The following is a 24643-nucleotide window of genomic DNA, read 5'->3' as shown; positions in this document are numbered from 1 at the left end:
TGGCAATGCCTTGCTGGGTCGTCACGAGGCAAAATGGCTCACTTAGGGCATGTATAGTGTTGCAAGTTGCCAGGCGACAGAACAAGGAATGATTAAAACGTCGAAAGGAGAATCATATAGAACTAAATCTAGCTAAACGACCATCTCTTAAAAGTTTGTAAAATCATATAGAGCTAAATCTTGCAGTCTCTCACGCAGAGAATCTATTTTAGGCATCATTTCTTAAGGCGCATCAGTTGCACATCGTAAGAGGTGGACCTAATATTTTCTTTTATTTCTGGAAAACATAACATTATAAAAACTTAATCACAGGAAGAAGACGTCTTCTTGTTTTGTTCTAAGAGAGCAGCACCGAACCCTTCAGGAGGTATAAACAACATGCGAGCACCGGATTCGAAAGCCTAGGTGAGTAGTTTTTAACTGAAGGTTTTACCGTTGGTGCATACTTTCATGTACAAACCAAAAGAAATGGTTTATTTCCTGTCCGTTATAATTCTGATATGATCAGGGACGACTCATTGGACCTCCCTTAAAAATGCAGGATTTGAATCTAAAGCCTTCTTAGCTAAATTTCGCGTATCTTCTCTCGGGGATTCTCTTGATATGCGAAGCAGCTCCTTGATCCCTCCAGAAGCAATGATATCGCAGGTATTGTCTTCTGCAGAGATGAATGGGTGAATTTGGTATCAGATTTTAAAAATGTCAACAATGCGCATCATAGAGGAACATGGTCAATTGCGGATCAAATGCATGAGCTTATACACAGGGCAAATGGTGAAGGGCAACTCCACGATTACGTACCATTTTGAGCTAGATGGCAAAAGGCAAGCTCAATGTGCCTTCGAGTTGAAGCAGAAAACCTATTTGAATTGGCCACCATCCAAGTAAGAACACCATCTTCAATGAGAAGGGACCTCCCTTTCCTGTGCCCTATTTTAAGTAGCACACCACAGTTACTGAATCTGAACAAGCAGGTAAACTCAATATGCTCAATTTTGGCGTCTTCGTGGAGCAGAGCAAATGACAGCATGATCCCAAAGTTTTCAAGGTAGCAAGCAGCATGTGTACGCTATGAGCTGTGACAGTGTAACCATCCTTAAGGAATGGCAGTGCTCATGCCTTGTTAAAAAATGGGGAATTTTGCTACAGGACATTGCTCGTATGTGGCCTTAGCTGTGGAACACCAAATGTCCTGTAGCAAAGATATTTTTGTAATCTGCAGTTCACACGTAGTGTCCTGCAGATGTGTCCATATAAACCTATTACAACGTATCAGGAAATCGTGTATGCTCATGAAGTTTCTCTATAGAAATTAGCATGCGGTTTACTTCCGTCCAGCAACATCCAGATTGGTGAGAACTATCCAAACCACTTAAACTAGAATCTATTCAAAACTTACAGATATATTCATGCAGCTATAATGTGCTCAACAGAAAGCAAAGCAGGAAGGGACTTTTGAGGAACAAATACAGAAGTTACTGACCTTGGCTTATCACGCGGGATTCACATTTTGCAAAGTTTGCTATTCCTCGCGCTATCTGGGCTATGACATCATTGTGTCCAGTTTGAAACATTGCTAGTAATGCTTTTATTCCACCGTCTTGTTTCAGCATCAAGTGCAATTTTTCTACAAAAGTACACCTCGATAGGTCACATATTCGCTAATGTTGGATATCAGCTCACAAAGTATACAATTATTTGATCGATAGGTTCTACAAGTAAAGACTCATGAATTTTTTTCTGATATTCCCAAACATAATTTTTCCACTTCTAGTAACATCATCAAACCAGATACAATAGTATACTAATCATAATTTCATAAAAATTTTTGATAACAATAAAGACAAGTAGCTGTACCATTCCCGCATAAGTTGGCAATTGCACCAGCCACCATCCGCAACGTTTGAGGATCATCAGTTTTAGATGCAACATTTGCTAACTGTCGAGCTCCTCCTTTGTTCATAATCACTCCCTGGTTTGATCCTGCAACATCAAGTATCAACATAAAGCTTAGAAATGTAAAAGCTAAGTTACTATTGGTTCAGATACTAAAAGGGTAGCAAACTAGAACATTTAACTTTAGTGGATATAGTTAAAACTTAAAACAGTTTAAGAAAATGTGAACTTAGATGAGGATGCAATGCTTACAAAACTCTAAGTTGTACACAAAATATTTTTGCAAATTAATTGTTCTGATGACAATAAAAAATGAGCTTGTCGAAGTATTAAGTACGGGGGCGTCCTGGTTAACGGGTCCCACGAGAGATATGGCGACCGGTGGGGGATATTTTCTGAACTCTAGCCCATCGCGTGACTAGCATGAGGCTTACGCGACCAACCTCCTTGCGATATATTGTGATCCCGCGACCAGCTCTTGCTGGTCACGGGATATCCATATCTAACTTGTCTAATCGTATTTATTGATTTCTACTCAAGTGTTTTTTTTTCTCGAGGCACCTCCTTCAGCGAACAAAATTGTAGTTGATGTAGATGAGCAGTACCCTGTCCCGTAACATTAAATGCTACGGAGTGGGGTTTTGTAGACCAACTTGGCGCCGCGTGACAGTTAAGGCAGGGTCTACAGAACAACTAGGCAAATTGATGAGTTCGTCGGCGGGCTAATGGAAGGCTGAGACGGAACAGTCAGGCAGATAAGCTTGCGGCTCATGACGAGGGGGCAGGTAGAGCTACCGAGGTAAAGTAAAGGTGGAGGTGGCTAAGAGGATAGGATGGGCCCCGTAGTACCACCTGCGCAAGGTGCAACGCGTACGTTTCGCGTGATGATGACCTAAGAAAAGAATATCTAGCTAGGTATGAGTCTATTAAAAAGGGCTCACTTGTAAATTCTCATTCTCTTGTAAATAAAGGAGGAGGAACTCATCTGTAACAGGGAGCAAACACTCATAACAAAATATACAAGACATAGGATTGTTATCCTTCGGGAGGCCTAAACCTGGATAGCCCCTGGTGTTCTTAAGTTTATCACACTGTAAGCGTCGTTCATGCATCCATCAACCAGTACACCCCGAAATCATTGTCTGGGATTAACCCACGATAGATCTAGACGAATTAGGACATTTGTAATAATTCTTTAACAATAGCTGGGTCATTTGTTATTAATGTGGGAAAGAAATCCTATGAGCGATTAAGACAAATGTTGACAACCATTTCCAATGTTAGCAATAGCACCAGCAGTGAGCCAGTACATGAATACTGTCCATTTTGACCAAACTTGGAAAAGGAATCAAAGGATTGATTTGTAGGAATCCATTACCATTCATTGCCAAGTTAGCAACAGCACCAGCTGTGACTCGATGAATTGTGGTGTTTTCTGATGTTTCTAGAAGGGATAGAAGAGCATCAAGCCCTCCTTCCTCAACGATTCTTTCCTGATTAATATCTGCAATCCCAAAAGGGAGAAGTCAGGAAAAACTGATAATAATACTAACACTCCAACCGTTCAGCAATATATGACATTTTAGAATTTGAACATTCAAACTTGATTTCGGTTGCTTATATTTAGATTGATCACATGAAAATAGTATCATTACGATTGTTATGTGAAACACCTTTACAGTATAATAATTCTGTACCTTTTCATACTTATTGCAATGGAAAAGAAATTGTACTCAAAGTTTCTTATCGAAGACTATGCCTGCAAAGCGTCATATTTTTTAACAGAGGGAGTAATTACCTTAGAGAACAGAAAACATAATATATAGAGAGTTACTTTATTCACAAAATTATTATCTTGAAAATTTGTAGTTCTGTATGTAACTGGCACGGTTGTTTTTATACTTGATACTCCCAATCATACAAGCAGGAGACCAAATCTTAGAAACTACAGTTAGATAACAACTGATTTTCGGATCATAAGCAAGCCCAGACTGACTTCATATGAATAATAACACATAATTGTAAGGCAGAGACTATTACAGTAGTAACATATCATCTAAGCTATCAAAGTAAGTGTACCAATCGCTTTCATTTCTTAAATGACATATCTAAATCGAAAATCTTTAGTTGTAGTTTCTGTATGATCACTGTTCAGCTAAGTGTCTGTTTGGTGATTTGTTTTTTAATTTGGGCAGCCATTTGTATTTGAAACTGTTTACTCCTTATATGTAATGACACGTGTGTTCAAAGAAATTTTTTTGCAAATTGGCTCATGGAGGTGAAAGCAGGCTGAAAATATGCATAGTTCAAGGGGTCCCGTACCTTCAGCAGCAAGATTAGCAACCACCTTGACAGCATGGATCTGCACATCTAGTTCCTCGGACTTCAACAGAGCAAGGATGTTTGGAAGACCAACTGAATGTCAATTGGGACAAAAACATTGTCAAGATGGCAGCCCAAGAAAGACAAATAGTTGATCCCGTAGTCTTCATAAAGTAAAGGTAACTTCTTCAAATATCTTTGATATGGTACCTCTCTGACCAGATAGGGCCTCTCTTAGTTTTCCTGATTTGGACATTAAAGCTGCACTGCCTAATCCAGATCCTGATCTAACCATACCGCATGATGTTTTAGACTGTCAAAGAGAAAAAGTATGCATAAGAAAATGAACACCGGAATAGCAAAGTGTATGATATCATGATTGTACCTCTTCAGCACAATTATCAGGCACGGACTGTTTCAGCCTTAGAATTTGGTCTTCAAGGCCCTGTCTCTGCCTCATTTCCTGTTGCATCTTTTGTTGTGTGGACTTCAGTTCTTCATATATCAATTCCTACAAGAATTATCAAAGAAATAGGAATCTGACCGTTGCTGCAAATTTTAAGTAAACCAAAATAAACATGTGTTTATAAGAAATCATGGACAGGGTTGACTAGGCAAATCTTGTTTTGCTATACCTTCTCTGAAATGAGTTCACCGATTTTTTCTTTTAATGGTTGTACTTGACTGGTAAAGTCTTCAGTCACTTTGGATAATTCCTTTTCCAATTTACGGGCCATACTTTCCTGCAACTGGAATATCCTTCGATTAGCTTCTCTGATGATTAAACCAATACTTCATATGCAATTGAGGATATCTGCAAGATGCACACAGTTCCTACACTAAATAGATGTCAATTACCAAGATCAAAAGTTCTTAAAGCACATCAATTTACATATGGGCATATATCCTAAATGCCAAATTTTCATCATTTAGTCTTATAATACAAAGAAACAGAAACAAGGGACAAATGATTTCTGAATTGCAGCCAGCGGGCCACTTCACATCTTACACAACATAAGAGCACCTTGTGACTTTGATGGACTGAATTAGAAATCATAATGGCAATTCTAGATCCATCTCAGAATAACAAACACGGATGCGAGAGGGGCACACAGCCATGTAGTCATGTTTCCTTCCGCAAATTCTTAATAGTGTCAACATTGGTCAACAGCTAGAGAAAATTTGACATTGCAACTTTATGGTCAGTAATGTCTCCATACAGCATTCAAACATTTGAAAATTAATCGAAGCCCACACAAGGATTACTTTAGGTATTCAACCCTGGCAATCACCTAAAAGATGAAATACTTTTGACTCACTGAAACAGGCCTATGAACTGAACATTATTTCTTTGTTCTTCGGCTGTGTGTGGTTGTGGTTCCAGATATGCACATAAAACGAAGTCAGCAAAGTCAATTATGCGGGTTCATTATGCCACTTTCCAGGCCTATATCTGAAAACAGAAACTGTTAAATTATGTAACATTAAATTAGCATCAAATTAGGTTAGATTTGCATAGTAGATTTGCTTGCACATTTCTATTTTCAGGCACAAGTTATGTTATACAGGAAGTCCAACAAGCTTTCCATGGTAGATTCAATCTTGTTAGTCAATAGAATCAATCATTATGAAAATGGATACCTGACCAATAAGTGGCTTTATTAGTTTGGATATGGAGAAAGCACTCGTATCAATGTTCAGATATTAAATCTAGTTGAGACTTGAGAGTATGGAACTTGTCGCCATTCAAAGTTGCTTTTTACCACTTTAACCTAAGCTGAGCTTGTTATGGGAACTGTGGAAGCATCGTATTGATTGCGTCTTCAACAAGGTCTCACCTTCCTTGACTCTGGTGGTCAGAGCGGTGGCAGATGAAGGGTCTATTTGGTGTGCTGCCGGGGCCAAGGACCTCTTACCTTTGGTCATGGGACTTTAGGGTCGTGTCTAGGTCTCCCCCCCCCCCCCTGTTGTGGCGCGGCTATTTTGATCTAGTTCATGGTGTGTGTGTTGTGGGTGCGTTTTCGTTGAGGTGTCTTATTTTGTATCCGTTTTCTCCTTCTTTAATGAAATGACACGCAGTTCTCCTGCGCGTTCGAGAAAAAAAAACCTAAGCTGAGCTTGTTATGGAAAGAAAAAAAAAGGGTAAAACACATTATATCCAAGCATGACACAGCTAGTAACCAGAATTCAAAAGTATGGCATAGCTTGCCCACTTACAAGGTGCAGTACCTAGCTGACTGTTATAATGGCTGTATCTGTAATTTCTGAAAGTTTACCTGGGCAAAACTCAGAGCATCACACAGTTGCTGTTCTAGTACACTCAGACGATCTTTCATGCTAGCTGAACAACACTTTTCTTCCTCAAGTTCCCTCAGTAATTCCCCCATTTCCTTCTCATGCTCTTTAGTTGTATCAGCAAGGATTTTCGTTTTTGAGAGGTTCTCAAGCTGTTGTTGCTGCTAACAACAAATCTTGCATTAGGACTGCAAAATTATCATGCAATGGACTTTTTCATTGCAGTGCAGCCGTACAATGTCAAAATAGAATAATATAACAATAAATATGAGCAGTACATATGAGAAAAGTATATAAGGTGGGAAAGGAAAGCTACCTTCTTTTCATTCAGCAATTTCTCAAGGTGAACGATTTTTTCAGATAATAGATTCTTTTGGCCATTCTCTTGCTCTAAGTCCTGCATCAATTTTTTGACTGCACACTCCAATTGGCGCTTTTCCTTCTCGAGATTCTGGGTCAATGAATCACTCGTTATATTCTTGTCCCCCCTGAAGCAAGGTTTTTTACGGTGGTACTGAAGATGGTCTTACTGAATGCTGACAGTGTAACAATTTTGTGAAAAGCACAAAAGAATGAAACAATTTTCTATGGCAAATACAGTGGGGCAGAGCACAATTGCAAATTCATATCTCCTAAAGAAAGCAGTTGACCATAGTTCAGAAAGAAAGAAAAAACTTAGTACATATGCAATAAAAGATACCTCAATTTGCATGTTTGAGGTCACTCTTAAATCATGGAAGGACATCTCAGATTCTTCCAACTTTTTATCCAACTGCATTTTCTCACTTCGTCTGAGCTTTTGTTGTCTCTCCATCTCTGATGTGAGTTGGTCAACCTCACGCTCCATCTTCTTGTAAAGAATCTCGTAATCAACTTCTTCCTTCAGCTTTATTGTGTTCACTACTTTCATTGCCTGAAAGTCGCAGACTAAGTAAAAGCACAAGAAAGAAATTTTAAGCAACTCATAGAAAAGCAGTCCCTTTCTCCTAGAAAAATGCAGAGTTACAGCCTTGAATGTCCCAGACTGTCTTCGAAGAGGTTACAATGTTAAGAACAAGAAATAGATTATTTCATATGGTAATATTAGTCTATTACAATCCACTATGTGCAAAACTGCAAAGTTGGGTTTGCTTAGCTTCGTGACAGAAATTTCAACAACTGAAGCAGTTGAGATGAAATTACCAGCTCAATGGAATGCGAAAGCATATTAAGCATTAAGTAAAGTCAGGTGCACGGCGAAACTCGTTTGTCTAGGACTGATTGGAATTCTACTTAACCATCATATGACTAGTGGGAAAAATTCCTGATGTTGTCTCAACTACTAGGTTGAAGAATCTGAGGTGTTTGGGTTTTTCAGGACTCCTTAGTCATGCTGAAGAGAAATGCAAACTTTTAAGAGAAAGGCAAGTTTCTACAGGTATAAAAGGAGAAATAAGCAAAATTCCAGAAATACGAAAAAGCACAAGAATATTAAGAAAAGAAAACAATGCACAGTTTGAACAAGTGGATGGGGAACTGAACTTACTCTCTGCCCAAACATAATCGTGCTTGAAGTTTCTGAGTAATGCTGAGCAGATGGACCTATTGTCACAACAAGAGAAGTCCTAGCAGTCCCTGCCGATTGAAGATTTGAGCAAAGAAATACACATCATGATATAGCAAAAACGCCGAAAAGGTAATTATTATGTCATCCAAAATATATTTTAAATAATGAAAGCTTTTCAAAAGACTTTTTGCATTCTAGAAGTCATCTATTAATTGATATCCAAAATGAATTAATAAAATTCATGAAGAATGTGAGGCCTCGACATGGTACTATTTATCACTCATTTTTCTTTCCAAATCTTAGCCCCCTGTGACTTGAAAAGCCTTTCAGTCCAGACTAATTGCTTGCCTTCCAAATGTATGTGGCTGCCTATGAAGAATTTGCACCTAATATGACTAAATTAGTCTAATGCAGTTTTATTAAATTATTATTAACTCCAAAAAGAAAACAATAAACTACTTTACCTAGCCCAATTGAAACTTAGCCTACACTATTCAGTGCGTGCTGCCAAATCATCACTAAATAGTTCTTTCCAGTGCTATCTGTTCTTTGATAATTAAATAGGGCACTTCACTCACAATATCAGGACATAGAAAAGATAAACAGCAACTAAAAAACATTATGGCACCAATCTAAGTATCACACTGAGGAAGTGTAATGTAAAATCTCTTCTATTTGTTTTATTCGGCCAGGAGCTGCACACGATATGCCACTGTCCTCTGTTGGGAATTGGATCTCTAAAGTGTGGCCCAACGTGAGAACTTCAGCAAACAGAAGCTAAGCAATCAAGGAACAAAGTAGGCAAGATAGTCAAGCCATAAACACCTCCAAAGGAATCACGGAGTATCCTTGTTAGCTTCGAATCTCTTGTTGGTATATGAGGACTATTTTCTGCTAGTGCATTAATGCACTTCCCTAAGGATGTTAACGAGAGATTGATGAACTTGGCTTCTTCAATCATGTGACCTTCACTTCCTGAGAGACAAAAGGTAATATAGAGGCATGAACATGCTAGTGTCAATGTTTAGTAACCAATTCGATTTGTAATTAGAAAGATCAAATATGGAGAGCCGTCTTACCTGATTTATCAATTCGTTCTGATCCAGCAAGGTCAACAATCAAGAGTTTACTTTTGAGAACAAGTGGCAAATCATCAGGAGAAATGCCATGTATATCATTAGAAAAAGAGCCATTAATTTCCTCTTTTATTCTTGAACTTCTTTGCAAATGAATCTGAAAAAAGGCACCAAGTTTGCATAGCAATATCAGTTATGGAACCTAAAGAAAAAGAGTGAATCACAGAACTGGATTGAAGTGCAAGAACATACAATTAGAATTGCATGACTACGAGATGACTCTGTGTTCATCTTAGTATTAGCAGCATGACGATTTGCCTCACCAATTTGAAGAAGTTGAAAAACATGTTCAAGATCTTTAATTTCAACTATTGCAGCACCTGGTAAAGAAACTTCGCCAGTTTTTGGATCCTCAACTATTGGAATATTAGTCTTCTCTGGGGCCAGTAAATCTTGCACTGATTCTAAGTACATCTATACAGCAAATAAATACAAGTTAGCATGACAAAACAAAGTGAAATGATAAGCCACCATTTGCTTAGCTATAAAGATGGAACTTAGAAGCATAAGGGCAAATGGGCAAGTTGCCGATGAATAGCTTAAATGAGCCATGGTATATTTTGACCTATTTTAACAGTCCACAGTAAGAAAAAAGGTATGCATGGTAAACTATGACACTTCTTCACATTCATAAAATTTGTCAGGCAGGTTTATAATGTTTATGCATTATGCATCAGTTTGCTTGTACCGTTATTACTTTTATTTTTTTACTATTACTAGTACCTTTATTATCATTATTGTTTTCTCATCATCTTTTTAGTTGGATCTTGTGGGTTTCATTCTAGCCTACCCCAACTTGCTTGGGATAAAGGCTGTTGTTGTTGTTGTTCGTTACCATGTAGAATCAACATATATATGGTAACAAATAGGTGATGAAGTGTCTTGCTCTATGCCGTTATCGATAGGCACGGATAAGAGCCAAAGGAGTGAAAATAGTCAGACACATTTTGCTCTTCATGACCTATTTAACATAACAATTTACCATGCAAACAAATTTTAAGTCATAGACTTGTGCCATTTTCTTCCATAACCAGTTCAATTAGGAACGAAATATGTAGCTGTATGCGCCACACAAATCACATAACCGTAACATATATATGGTCATTCTTGTGCTAACAAAGCATGTATAAATAACACCCACTAATAAGAAAGTTAAAGCAATATCCTTCAAAAAAAAGTTAAAGCGACTCTGCAAAACTATTGAAGTGCACTAATAACAAATAGACAAATTTCAAGTAAGTCATAGACTGGTGCTATTTTCTTCCATACCATGTTCAATTAGATTAACAAGTAGTTGTATGTGCCATGCAAATCACATGACCATTAACATATAAATATGGTCATTCTTGCAATAACAAAGCATGTATAATACTGTGAATAAGAAAGTTAAAGCATATCTACACAAATTGATGGACCCTAATAACAAATAGTGTGAAATAAGGTCAAAGAACAGACTATAACGGCAGTTGGGAATAGAACCTGTAAATATGATATGGCCACACGATCTGTCTCCAAAGACACAATAGAAAGGATATGCTCCAATGCTCTGACCATTATACCCCGTTCAGAAGGGTCATTTTTTCCAAGTCGACCAACTGTGTATGTTTTGCCAGTACCTGTTTGACCATAGGCCATTACTGTCCCATTATAGCCTTCTAACACACTCTGCAAAGGTGTATTGAATATATTTTACATTTACTCAGACAAAAACTAATGCAATGACTACTCATAACATCTGAAAAAGGAAGGATTAGTGAAAGTAAATCAATGACCTAGATTAATGAAATCTAGGTCGTTCTTTCAGATCTGTAGCGTGCGTGTAATCGAGGAAAAGCAGTTTGTAACAAACATTATTTTCTACTTAATGCAATGAAACACAGTTCGTCTGCATGTTCAAGAGAAAAAAAACAAATGAAAATCGTGAAGATATAAAACTGACCAACCAATTGTTGTAAATAATACTACACTCGGAGAGAGAATTTCTCCTCTGCAATCACTAAACTACGAAATGCAAAAGCATGACATGTTCACGACCGCCTACCAGGAAAATTACAGGCACAATTCACAGGTTTTGTACTGAGAAAATAGACTAAGAATGGATTATGAACTTTTCTAACATAAATCAAATATTTCCATAATACTTGTACCAGAAGCTTGTGGCGGCTTAAACATTGCTACAGTTGTTACTCCAGGCTACAACACTAGCAAAGCTACTTTCTCTTGATTGGTTCTATGTTGCATGTTTAAATAAAATAGTGGAATGTTCTAAAAAAGAATAGCGGAATGCAGGACTTGCCTCAACCACAGGCTTTGCAACGACCTCATACACACGTTTCTGTGAAGCATTTTCACTGAAGATCTCATCGAATTTGTAGGATTCACAACTCCAGTTATTTTTCTTCAGTTTCAGCCTCTTACACTGCAGAAAACAAGATTTACACAATTAGCTGCAGAAATTTACCTTTATACACTCAAGTGATGCTAATTATGAAGTGCAAAAGGTAAAATGGGATGGACAGGCTAACCTCAGGCTGCAACTCAACGCAACTATTGAAGTCAGAGCCATGAGCTAAATCCTGGGCGTTCTTCGGCCGGAGCCTTACAGCGACTCTCACTCTGCAGGAATCTGTGATTGTGAAGGACACCTATATATCAGTTCCGAAGAAATAGTGCAATACCAAAAACTCCCCGAAAAAGTGAAGCACACAGGTCCACCAAAACCCAAACAAGACACCTGAACCGAAATAGCACGTATTACTATTACGGCAAGTGCTAGCATCAACCATCAGGGCGTAAATCGTAGGGCAAGTGAGCAGGATTGAAATGAATCAGCACACAAAAGGGACGAGCTGCTGCCTGACAGATTGATTCATGTCACAGCGCTCCACGACTTGAAGAGTAACAGCGAGCCGCCGATGCTGCAACGCGTATCTCTCCTACGGCATTTCCGTTACCGTTGCAAACAGCCCCGTTTCATTTCAACTCTCAAGTCTCAACCCACTTCATGCCGCAGCAAAGCTTCGAGAGAAACCGACAAAACGAACAACGAAACCACAACACGCGCTTCCGCGACTCGCTGAGGGAAGGGGAAAAAAATGCATTCTCCGATCATTCACGGGGAGATAGATACCGGCGCTGCCGTCGTGGTCGGCGGCCTGCCGCGCCCTCGCGGGGGACGGGGAGGGGCGGCGAAGGCCCGGCGCGACCGACTTGGACCGCGCGCTTCCACCGCGGGGCGCGCCGTGCCTCTCGACGGACCGCGCCGGCGCCCACCCGGCGCCGGTCGCCATCGCCGCCGCGGGAGCCCCAAATGCGGGTGGATCTCTCGGTGGCGGCCGAGCGGGAGGCCGAGAGAGGGATGGGAGGAGACTGCAGGGATTGAGGAGGCGTGGTGTCGGGGTTGTGGTTTTCGTTTATGTGTTTTTGAGTTGAGGCGCGCACGACGGCGAGGGGGGGGGGGGGCGTGGACTGGCTTGGCTTGTGGAGGAAGGAGCCTCTCCGATTCCCAAATGGCCTCTTCTGGTTTCCTTTAAAAAAATACCGCAGTGGTCCTCAAACTTGTACTCCTATATTATTTAGGTTCATAAATTTTAAAAATATATTTATATTATTAATATTATCAAACTGTGTCAATTAGATTATACCGGTTTAGAGGATGTCTTAACACTAACACAACATACCATATGGTACATGTAAATCCTTTTTACACCTAGATCTGTGTAGCCTCTCTTTGAATTTATGGAGATAGAATCTAATGGAACAATTCAATATTTTGACTCCGGTCAAAATCGAAACAAGAGAGGGAGGGGTGGTGTTGGTCGGCTCGTCGATGGTGATTGACGGTGGAGCTTGATCAGGGAAAGGTACTAGGAGCACCAGCACATAATGGGAAACTAATTTGGGTTATTAGCGGCGCCATGCAGAGAGGAGCACAACCGACGGCGAGGGAAAGCATCGGCGACCATTGATGGCTCAGGCGAGCTTCGGCAGCGGCAACATAGCGAAAGTCGGGTCAGTGATGGGCCTAAGATGAATGGGGACACACACAAGGATCCTTAAGTAGAGGGGGGAAGCGCACGGTGGGGTTCTTTGGCTAGGAGGAGGGCTAGAGTGGCGCGTCAACGGTTATGCATGAAGGATGGCGATCTGAGGTGGGGAAGACAATCATCAAGCTCGATTTCATTGGAGAGGAAGCAAATTCAGTCAGGAACTCGAGGGAGGGGATAGAGAGGGAGCTCCTCTAAGTTTCCCTTAGCGTGGCTACAGAGGAGGAGGGCGGGATTGCGACGACGACAGTGGAGCTCGTGGTGGGGAATGACAGTTGAGAGGAGAAGAAGATAGGGTTTCGATCGGCAGTGTCTTATGGGACATCAAACAACAAGAGAACGAGGGCATCCTTTACTTTTCGCGTGCGAGAGCTCCGGATGATAGGTTATCAGCGTCCACGCGATAACCGAACTATGTATGTGGTCTGAAGGAAGAGGAAGGAAGCCAATATATGGGCCGACAGATGATAGGGAGGGAGGAGAGAAGCCATGTTTGTACCATATTTGCCACACTAGCACTACATCGTATGTCATGTCAGTGTTAAGACCTTTTCTAAGTTGATATGTACCTGATTAATATAGTTTGATAACATTAATAACATAGAAAATGTATTTTTAAAATCCGTAGATCTAAATAACACTCGTAACAAGTTAAGGTCCGTCAATATATTTTACTCGTAAAAAAGCTTTTGGGCTCTCAGTTTTAAATTTTGACAAAAGAAAATTAAGTCAGAGCGCTCCGTCGAGCCTGACCCGGGATAAAAAGTGCCAAAAAAGTTACCCTTCCATTAACTAGTGACTGCAACGACGTTTTAACTTGTTTTTTTTTTATCAGGGCATTTTGACATATTATTTTGTTGTTGTGCCGCGCTATGGATTCGAGGTTCGAGTAACCTTCAGATCTCGTAGTTCTGCATGTTTGGGATCCATGTTCACGTAGACAATCATCTAGCACGTTTAGATCACTAGATATTAGTTAAGAGTAGAGATGGTTAGATAGGTCATTCGGGTCGGTTTGGTACGGGCTCGGCTACGGTATAGTCCAAATGGTTTGGCTACTGTAACGGGTCGTGTTGTGTCGACCCGCATGCCTCCCCTCGGCTCACGGCACAGTCTATCGGTCACCGTACCGTGCTAGGTCGGTCCAGGCATGATTGCGGTCCGACGGGCACGATAGGCACGGGCGGCCCGATAAAATAAAAACCAGATACAAAATTAAAATATATATAGGAAATAGATAAAAATGTAGAAAATAGATAAAAAAATAGCTACAAATTAAAATATCTAGAAAATAGTCGAGTCCATGCGTGCCAGCCCGACTCAGCCAGGCCATGTTGTGCCGGCACACAATACCGCGCGCTCAGCCCAGACACGGCTTATAGTCTCGAGCTAGCCTAGTAGGTACGACCTATTTAGATATCTTTAATCGAGAGCTTAGCATCTAATTTAGTCAAGAGTTTGATGTAAGTCTAGGCACGTCTAGATAACGATTATACGGTAGTCACGAAGTAACCATCTATCTACGTCTAGCGTCTAAATAAATATTATTTAAGAGTAAAAACAGTAACAACCTTTCTTTTTATTGATTTATTAACACAGTTTCCAATACACACTTATAAGTAGTGCAACAAACTTGTAAGTACATAAAAGCAAAATTGTAAGTATATTTAAAATATATGTAAGGTTCAATACAAATAGATTTTTCAAAAAGAACAAATAAAAAACCTCGCTCCTTGACAATAGCACGATTAAAAGAATAATTTCATGTTCAGTAAACGAGTTATAATACAGTTTGGCCAAATATTACTCATCCGCCATCAATTATTGTGGAACAAAGATAGATGGTTCATGCCCTCGGCTCCTCGCATGAGCATGTGCATTTACACTGATATACAAAATAGATTCTATCACAAGTCCTATTTGACAATGTTCCATCCCCACCAAACTCTGTTGTATTATAAATATATCAAATATCGATCTTCCTGACATTTTTTTTGGATTGCTCACTTTTGTACCATAAGATAATATAAAAGGCATAAAAAGTTAGCCTAAAAGAACATTTATAAAGCAGCCAAAACGAGAGTACAACGGTATCTGCCCACACAAAAAAAAAAGGGGTATCTGTCAAACACATATTGATACCGTAAAGTCCATTACCCCAGATCTGCCGGAAGCCTGAACCTGCCTATCCGAACATGTTTCAATGCGTAAACCTATCAGAAACAAGGATTAAGCATCAGTTGCTTCCCAAGGGGAAAAATAATAGAAAATAACGTTATTTGGTTCACAGCATTTGCAGTTCTATCATGTCAAAGCACAGTGCTAGCCAAACTATATGAAGAATATACAAAGAACAGTGGCTTGTGTATTGGTGGGCGTATAGCAGTGTTTGCACCCATAAGGCCATCAGGGGTACCGATACATGTTCTATGGAAGCATGTTCTATGGAAGCATGTAGCTGAGCTCCATCACATCTGTGTCCACAGTTCAGCAAGTGTGACACAAAGAACTATAGCATAATGTGGGCACTATGAACAACGATTAAAATCTGATACAATGATGAATTCCTGACCTTAAGTACATTAGAACCTAAAAGGTGCTTGGAAGCCAATTAAGTTTTCAACATATTTTTTAATAAGTAGAAGCTAAAAGATGAAATAATATCAAGCACAACAGTTATGTCTCCAAGCTAACGGTTAAGACTATGAACGCTTGAAAAAGAATATGCACTGTCATTACGAATGGGTTGGGTTGAGAAAGACTCCACAATGTGTTTGTCAGGTGTGTTTAGTTTTCTACTCAGCATTAAGCATCTTCATTTCCAACAGTACAAGACAAAACAACATTATGCTGCTATCTCAAACCAAGTCCAAATAAATATAATTACTAACTTATTATACAACATTTAATATGCTTATTTGCTTATCATGTTTACATTTCCTTTTACTAATACCATTTGATATCTCAGGGCTTAGACATGGGCCGAAGATTATGCATATTTGGTTTTTGTAGTTCTGTTGACATGCTAAGCGATGTAGTGGACGATACAGTATTGGAGCATGGTGGTGAGGTATGTTAGGGATAAATGCAAAAGAAACCCCAAAAGTCACTTGGATTTTGACTTTCCCCCCCAAAAGTTGTTTTGTTGCAAAAAAACCCCTAAAGATTTGATTTTGTTGCAAAAACACCCCCAAAAATTCAAAAAAAATTAAACAAAATCACAAAAAATTCTAAAAAAAACTAGAGACAATTATAAGACCTTTTGTGAAATTTGTTTTCAAAAATAATATCCTTTGCATCATATTTCATGGAGAGTAAGTTTGAGAAAAAAGAAAAACGTGCAACTCATTTATTAATTCGAGTTAAATGCATAGTTAATTATTTACTAATCCAAAAATCAGGAAACAAAATTTTTTAGTCTTCTTACATGATCCTCTATCTTGTAAAAATACATGAAATCTTGAAATAGTTATTGTAACGTGCAGGATTGAGTAAATGTGTTGCAGATAGATTAATTCATAACTAATCCATAACACCCCCAAAATTAGTGAAACCACTTTTATTAGTTTACTTAAACAATTATTTGTGTAGGAAAAATAATGGTAGACATGATAAAGTTAAAATAACATGAGTTAATAAATGAGCTGCACATTTTTCTTTTTTTTCCAAAATTCCTCTCCATGAAATATGATGCAAAGGATATCATTTTTGAAAACAAATTTCACAGAAGGTCTTAGAATTGTCTCTAGTTTTTTTAGAATTTTTTTAATGATTTTTTTATTTATTTTTTTTGAATTTTTAGGGGTTTTTTGCAACAAAGTCAAACTTTTGGGGGGGTTTTTTTTGCAACAAAACAACTTTTTGGGGGGGAAAGTCAAAATCCAAGTGACTTTTGGGTTTTTTTTGCAGTTTTCCCGGTATCTTATGCCACTTGGTGAACTATAGTTGTGCAAGGATCTATCTCTAGTCTGATAACTTCTTTGGCGTGCCTTGATCTGTCCACAATAAACGAAAAGATGTCCACTTTATTTCCTTATTTTTCAGAAAAAATAAACCAAGAGTGCCACACATGGACAATGGTTACTGAACTCAGATAGCTTCCAGTACACAAAACAAAATGGTGCCCAAGAAATGAGGCACACCACACAGAGCACAGTTAAATGGTTACAGAACAAAGAAACACAGCATAAAGTTTAATCAATCAGAATAAAAGATGGACCCGAAAGAAGTGCATTTCTTGATTTGCCACCCTCTTGTCTCACTAGCCAGTGACACACGGAATGGCAAATCCTGAAGTGCCAATCTTTGGGGTTACTTTGACAGTTTGACCTAATGACATCTTTTAAGCATTTATCATCGCAGCAGAATACACTATGCATTCTCTTATCTATTGCTGAAGTTCTCACTTAAATAGTTTAGTCAACTTAGATGTAAAGTTTTTTATGTAAGGCTGTGCCAGCACTAGCATTTGTGCATGTTCATGGCTCACATCTCGTGCATTGAACATTTAGCTAAGGCGAGCATAACATGGAGGTGTTAGGAGACTAGATAGGGGAGGATAGAATGGATCGAGATTGAGAAGAAGCAGTGGAGGGGAAGGACGGAGGAATTGGATAAACGAGCATGTCTAGTTTCATATTACAGTTATCCTCTCTTCCTCCTCTCCGACAGGGTTTATAGAACACCCAGTTCTCGGCCGAAGCCAACGCACGCCTACTGGATCAAGTCTCCAACACACGCCTACTGGACCCAATCTCCACCCCGGTAGCGCTTTCTAGGCTTGGACTCCCGCGCACTCTTGCGGCCCATCACCTGTGGCCCAGGTTCTTTGTCCTGCTGCCCTTCTTCGTGAATACTGTCAGGTGAGGGCCTGACATCCCCCTCTCCTTGAGATGCTGCTTGACCCCAAGCAGGCGCTCTTGGAAATGCTTGCATCAGTGCCTCAGAATCCTCCCAAGTTGCTAGCGACACAGGCATGCCCGACCACTGAACGAGAACTTGAGCCACAGCAGAATTACCTGACATCAACAGACGGCGATCCAAGATCCTCAGCGGAATCTGTAATCCCAGAGAGTCAGCAGGGAGATCCTGACTGACAGAGTTGCCAGCACCAACAGCTTTCTTTAACTGGGATACGTGAAAAACAGGATGGATAGCTGAGGACGCTAGCAATTGCAGCTTATAAGCGACAGGATCAATCTTCTGTACCACTCGAAAAGGGCCAAAGAACTTGAAGGAGAGCTTGTGATGAGCATGACGGGCGACGGAAGATTGAATATAGGGTTGTAATTTGAGGAAGACCATGTCACCCATTGCAAAAGTTCGTTCAGAGCGACCTTTATCAGCTTGGAGCTTCATGCGTTGCTGAGCACGAAGGAGGTGTTGTTGGATCACAGTATTCATAAGCTTGCGCTCCTCCAGCCATGAGTTGAGATCAGGGTGCTGAGATATACCAGGGGACTCAATACCAAAATGCCGTGGCTGGTGACCATAGAGTGCCTCAAAAGGAGATCTGCCCAAAGCTGTATGATGACTAGTATTGTACCAATATTCAGCCAAGGACAGCCAAGAATGCCACTTAGTAGGACAAGCATGCACAAAGCAACGCAAAAATATTTCTAAGCATTGATTAACCCGTTCTGTTTGACCATCCGTTTACGGGTGGTAGGCCGAGCTCATTTTCAATTGAGTCCCAGTCAGCCTAAACAACTCTTGCCAAAATGTGCTTGTGAACACACGATCTCTATCAGAGATAATAGACATTGGCATCCCATGCAACTTATAGATATGATTCAGGAACAATAGTGCAACCTTAGGTGCGGTAAATGGATGGAGCAGTGGTAAAAAGTGGGCATATCTCGTGAACTTATCGACCACTACAAATATGCAATTAGCAGCTCCTGACCTAGGCAACCCCTCAATGAAATCCATCGATATCACACTCCAAGCCTGAGTAGGAATAGGAAGTGGTTGTAGTAAATCTGGAGAGCAAGACCTGTCAGGTTTGGCTTGCTGACAGATTGTGCACTGAGAAACATACTTCTGAACTGCAGATTTTAATCCCGGCCAAGCAAAGAGGTTTTTCACACGCTTATATGTGACAGGGTATCCAGAGTGTCCCCCTACCGCACTATCATGCAATGTTGAAATGACTTTGAGGTGCAAATCAGTATTGGATCCCAACCATAATCGTCCTTTATATCTAATTAGTCCATTGTGTAAGGTATAAGGGCCAATTGGTGAAGGAGAAACTACCAGCTCAGTAAGCAATTGTTGAGCCTTACTGTCGGCATGATAACTCTACACAATCTGTTCCAGCCATTGTGGATTGCTAGTAGAGATAGCCATGAACTGGAATTCACAATGAGATCTTCTAGATAAAGCATTAGCAGCTCGATTCTCCACCCCTTTTTGTAAACAATCCTATATTGAAGACCCAAAAGCTTAGTGAACACTTTTTGCTGCCATGGTGTATGAAGCCGCTGCTCATTTAGATGTGAAAGACTGCGTTGGTCAGTGTATATCAGGAATTCATTGTGCTGTAAGTAAGATCTCCACTGATCAACAGCAATGAGAATAGCCAAGAATTCCTTCTCATATGTGGATAGACCTCTAGTTTTTATCCCTAAGGCCTTGCTAACAAATGCCAAGGGGTGACCCTCTTGTAAAAGGACTGCCCCCACTCCTAGATCAGAAGCATCTATTTCAATAGCAAAAGTCTTGTTGAAGTTTGGTAATGCCAGTACAGGAGCAGAACACAGGGAGGTCTTGAGAGCTTCAAAAGCCACATCATGATCAGTAGTCCAGACAAAGAGTGCATGTTTCTTAAGAAGGTTAGTGAGTGGTTTACTCATAATGCCAAAATGCCTAATAAACTTCCTATAGTAACCAGCAAGTGCTAGAAAGCCTCTTAATTCTTTGCAGTGGCAGGAGTAGGCCAGGATGTGATGGCCACAATCTTTTCTGGATCTGTAGAAACTCCTTGGTGGCTAATAACATGCCCCAAATAAGATATTTGTCTTTGGCCAAAACAGCATTTGGAGAGCTTGATATGCCAATGATCCTTGGCCAACAGGTTTAGCACTTGAGTAAGGTGAGACAGATGAAATTCCCAAGAGAGGCTATAGACCAAAATATCATCAAAAAATACCAGTACACACTTCCTGAGTAAAGGTGCTAAGGTGGTGTTCATTGCACTTTGGAAGGTAGCAGGAGCTCCAGATAATCCAAAGGCCATAACCCTGAACTCAAAGTGCCCATGATGTGTTTGAAAAGCAGTTTTGTATTCTTCTCCAGGTGCTAATTTAATTTGGTGATATCCTGCCCTCAAGTCCAGCTTAGAGAACCAACTAGCTCCAGCTAATTCATCTAGGAATTCATCTATAATAGGAACTGGATACTTGGTTTTAACTGTAAGAGCATTCAAATGTCTATAATCCACACACAATCTCCAAGTGCCATCTTTCTTTTTCACCAAAACAACAGGAGAAGAGAAAGCACTTGTGCTATGTTGGATTACCCCAGTGGCTAGCATGTTATTCACTTGCTTCTCAATCTCAGATTTAAGAGCTGGAGCATACCTATAAGGTCTCAGGTTTACAGGTCTGGCCCCAGGCAGCAATGGAATCTTATGGTCACAATTTCTGGATGGGGGTAAAGTTGTGGGTTCCATGAAGACTTCTTGAAATTGATGAAGTATATCCTTAATGGCTTCTGGGAGATCAGTTATCGATGCTTGTTCTGTAAGGGAGAGGTCTTCCATCAGTAAGAGTTGAACCATGGTACAAGCTGGTATAGCTGTGACTTGACCCTGAAGAGTAATAACAGATCCATGGTAAGAAATATCTATCCACTTGAGGCCCCAATGCACCTTCATGGGACTATGGGATTCGAGCCAGTCCATTCCTACAATCAAATCATAGCTATGCAGAGGCAAAATCTTAAGAGTAGACTGAAATTTGTAGTGCTCAATAAACCACTGGGCTTGCGTCAGCTCTTGAGAACAAGCCAGAATATTACCATTAGCAACTTGAACTTTAACAGGAGCAGTAAGAGCCGAAATACCAGACAATTTGTGAGCAATTCTGGAACCCAGAAAGGAATGGGAACTGCCTGAGTCTACAAGAATAAGCAAGCTTTCGTTCTGGATACTGCCAATAAATGTCATGGTCTTAGGTGCTACCCCACCTTGAACAGCCTCTGAAGATATAGAGAATAGACTGGTTGTTGACTGAGTATCAACAGCTTCCAGTGAATCAACATCTTCCATGTGAAATAAATCCCAGACTTCTTGCACAACATGCAACTGAATTGTGTCTGCACATTTGTGATCTCTGCTCCATTTCAGGCCACAAGTGTGACAAAGACCTTTAGCTCTCCTGTAAGCACGCAGGGCAGCCAGCTTTTCAGTAGTAGTCTGAGTGTTTGCACCCTCAAGGCCTCTCCTCTGGTCAGTTTGTGATGGAAGAGCTGGCTTGTCACCCCGTGGTGGTAGTGGTAGAGGTAGAGGCCCTTTTGGAGTATGCTTCTGCCCATAAAAAGGATCCAGATACTTGAAGTCACGTTTCCTGGTGGATTCAGCGACCTCTTCCTGCAATGTGGCAAGAACACAAGCAGTATCCAAGTTCGAAGGTCGTTGAACCATGACAATAGATTTGATCTCATCTTTTAACCCATCAAGAAATCGCATGGTATAGTATAAGGGGTCTGTGACTGATTGATAAGCATCTAACTGATCTACTAGCTGATAAAACCTCTCTACATAATCAGAAACAGTGCTAGTTTGCTTAATGCGAAACAATTGCCTAATGAGAATCTCATGTTGTTCCTTAGCAAACCTATCACGAATCATTTTGCATAAATCCTCCCATCTGGCACCAGTTAAGCGGCGCTCTATAGACTGTAGCCACCGCGCAGCTGGGCCAGTGAAATGCATTGTAGCTATTTTAATCCAATTGGACCGGTCTATAGAATACATCTCAAAGTAATCTTCACATCTAGTCTGCCACAGCATGGGATTCTCCCCCATCAAATTCGGGAAATCGCATCTTGGGTAACCTACCCCCACGATAAGGCGACTCAGAGGAAAAACGAGATGCAGAGTGATCACCATGCAGATGTGTATGCTTGGCGAGGGAATTCGAATGTGAATCGAACGTACCCTTGACCGGGAGGTGAGTGTAGGTCAGGACCGACCCGAACTCAGTCTCCCGGTGCGATGTGTCGACGCGGTGCTCGTCAGGGCCGTCGGCCGATGATCCGGCAGGTGGGCGCGCGGCAGCCGACACGGATTGGCCGAGGATCCCTGCATTCCCCGCCACTGGATCGAGCGCGATGCGCTCCAGATGCTTGTTCATCTTAGAGACTTGGAGCTTGACGGTGTCGACCACGCCTTCGATCTGCGGCCTCCAGGACTCGAACGCCTCCGCCGCCGTCTCGAGCGCGGCGAGGCGCTCCTCGCGCTGTTGATCCAATTCGTGAAGCCGCTTCTCCCACTTGAGATCGAATTCCGCGAACTTGTGGTCGAATTGCTTCGCCATCTCCTCGAGAATCAACTTGGTATGCGGATCCATGACGCCTTGCTTCTTCTGGAGACGCGTGAAGTGATCGTGGTTCTCCAGCCTGCTGAAGGATCGAACGTCTCTGATACCAGATTGTTAGGAGACTAGATAGGGGAGGATAGAATGGATCGAGATCGAGAAGAAGCAGTGGAGGGGAAGGACGGAGGAATTGGATAAACGAGCATGTCTAGTTTCATATTACAGTTATCCTCTCTTCCTCCTCTCCGACAGGGTTTATAGAACACTCAGTTCTCGGCCGAAGCCAACGCACGCCTACTGGATCAAGTCTCCAACACATGCCTACTGGACCCAATCTCCACCCCGGTAGCGCTTGCTAGGCTTGGACTCCCGCGCACTCTTGCGGCCCATCACCTGTGGCTCAGGTTCTTTGTCCTGCTGCCCTTCTTCGTGAATACTGTCAGGTGAGGGCCTGAGGTGAGCTCATGTTCATCATTAGTTTGTAGAGGGAGTCACTTTTGCAGGTTGTCACTGCAGAGAAGGCAAGCAATGACGGCCTTCAGGAGAAGCTAACCATGTCTGTTGCAGTACCATTGCTGTGGGGTGTTCCTCCAGTATCAGAGTCTCCATGTCGCGGTGCGCAGCGGTGGAGGTATTGTCGATAAGATTTATTGGCAGTGGGATCTATTCTAAATGTCCAGAGCCAAAGCGTTAACAAAATCCATTACACGCTGTATATACTCCATTCTAATTAGCTGCACGCATTGTGTCAGCAATTGTGCATTGTGCAGAAACTGTAAACTTAATCTCTACCTGTACAGACCCATTCACCCTTGTGCATATAAAAGAACTCTGGGATCACATCTCATTTTTTTTATTTATCAGTGTCTCATTATTTTCCCTGATTACTTTAATTTATCGGAGAAACTGAACTGTGCCATACTGTCATCCAATCTGTGGACTTGTGAACTAAGATTGTCAAGCACTCACGTCCCCAACCTGGGCCTAGATGCGACAGCTGCCAAGCCGCCACACAGTTATAAGAATTAACATATAACCGTGTACCGTGTGAGGCTATAATTTATAATTAGACAGGTAGCTGAATATTCAAGAAATAATTTATATGAGCATGAAGAAACAAATATTTAAATTAAAGCTGAATAGTTTACCTGAATCTGAATATTTTATATGAGAGTGAAGAAACAAATATTTAAAGTTCTTGTTATGCCTAATCATTCTTCGTCCCACCCAATTTAGTAAGGCTATCTTTAGTAACTATCTCAAATTTTCATCCTAAAAAATACTATTACAGTATCCCCTATCACTATTACAGCATCACTTATTTTTTCATCTCCAACAACTACCCAATTTCCTACCTTCTACTCTTTTTTCTCTCTCCGGTCCCGCTGTCAGTCTCTATAAACAGTACTGCTACAGTACCCCGACATCGTTTTCCTATTTGGACCCACTGTCGAATTTAAAAGACCTGCTGGAGTTGTCCTAAAAGTATAACAACAAGCAAGGATGGGTATAATAAAATCACACTCGGCCAACGGGTAAATGATATTAACAAAACCAACATAACATGCAGAAGATGAAATAATGATAGAATTCAACCAATATGCAAGTCAACCAACAGTACAAATAAATAATAATTTAACTAAGTATCACACATGATCACAAGCTTTCCAACCCAGGAGTTACAGAGGTAAAATTTTAGAAAAATAGGGAAAGGAATAATAGTTATATTGATAAATCGGCTTAAATAATCTAAAATACACAGGAAAATATCTAAACTAAAAAAAATAAAACAAATTTAGTTAGATTCGTATTACTGTTATCTACATGTTAAAATTAAATTTAATGAATGTGTTAAATATTGAT

At 40.6% G+C, this 24643-nt stretch overlaps 1 protein-coding gene across 3 annotated transcripts; it reads right to left on the bottom strand.

Moving 5' to 3' along the window:
* Positions 1–249: 249 nt before the first annotated feature.
* Positions 250–12650, bottom strand: LOC133911617 (kinesin-like protein KIN-UA). Of its 3 annotated transcripts, none has more exons than XM_062353939.1 (20): positions 12326–12650; positions 11721–11821; positions 11492–11614; positions 10675–10860; positions 9388–9609; positions 9139–9292; positions 8885–9034; positions 8039–8127; positions 7214–7426; positions 6830–6964; positions 6495–6674; positions 4854–4967; positions 4604–4729; positions 4404–4531; positions 4219–4313; positions 3275–3400; positions 1858–1983; positions 1484–1627; positions 802–930; positions 250–658 (listed from the first exon to the last, which is right to left on the bottom strand). In XM_062353939.1, the coding sequence occupies exons 1-20, from the start codon at positions 12483–12485 to the stop codon at positions 516–518; spliced, it is 2844 nt and encodes a 947-aa protein (XP_062209923.1). In that variant the 5' UTR covers positions 12486–12650; the 3' UTR covers positions 250–515. The 3 variants fall into 3 exon arrangements, with proteins under 3 accessions (XP_062209923.1, XP_062209925.1, XP_062209924.1); XM_062353941.1 differs by having other exon boundaries at positions 4219–4311; positions 4429–4531; XM_062353940.1 differs by having other exon boundaries at positions 4854–4961.
* Between the last annotated feature and the right edge of the window lie 11993 nt (positions 12651–24643).

This window comes from Phragmites australis, chromosome 3 (assembly GCF_958298935.1).
Source record: "Phragmites australis chromosome 3, lpPhrAust1.1, whole genome shotgun sequence".
In the NCBI taxonomy this organism is placed as follows: domain Eukaryota; kingdom Viridiplantae; phylum Streptophyta; class Magnoliopsida; order Poales; family Poaceae; genus Phragmites; species Phragmites australis.
Note: the sequence above shows the minus strand (reverse complement) of the source record. Positions and strands in the feature narration are given on the sequence as shown.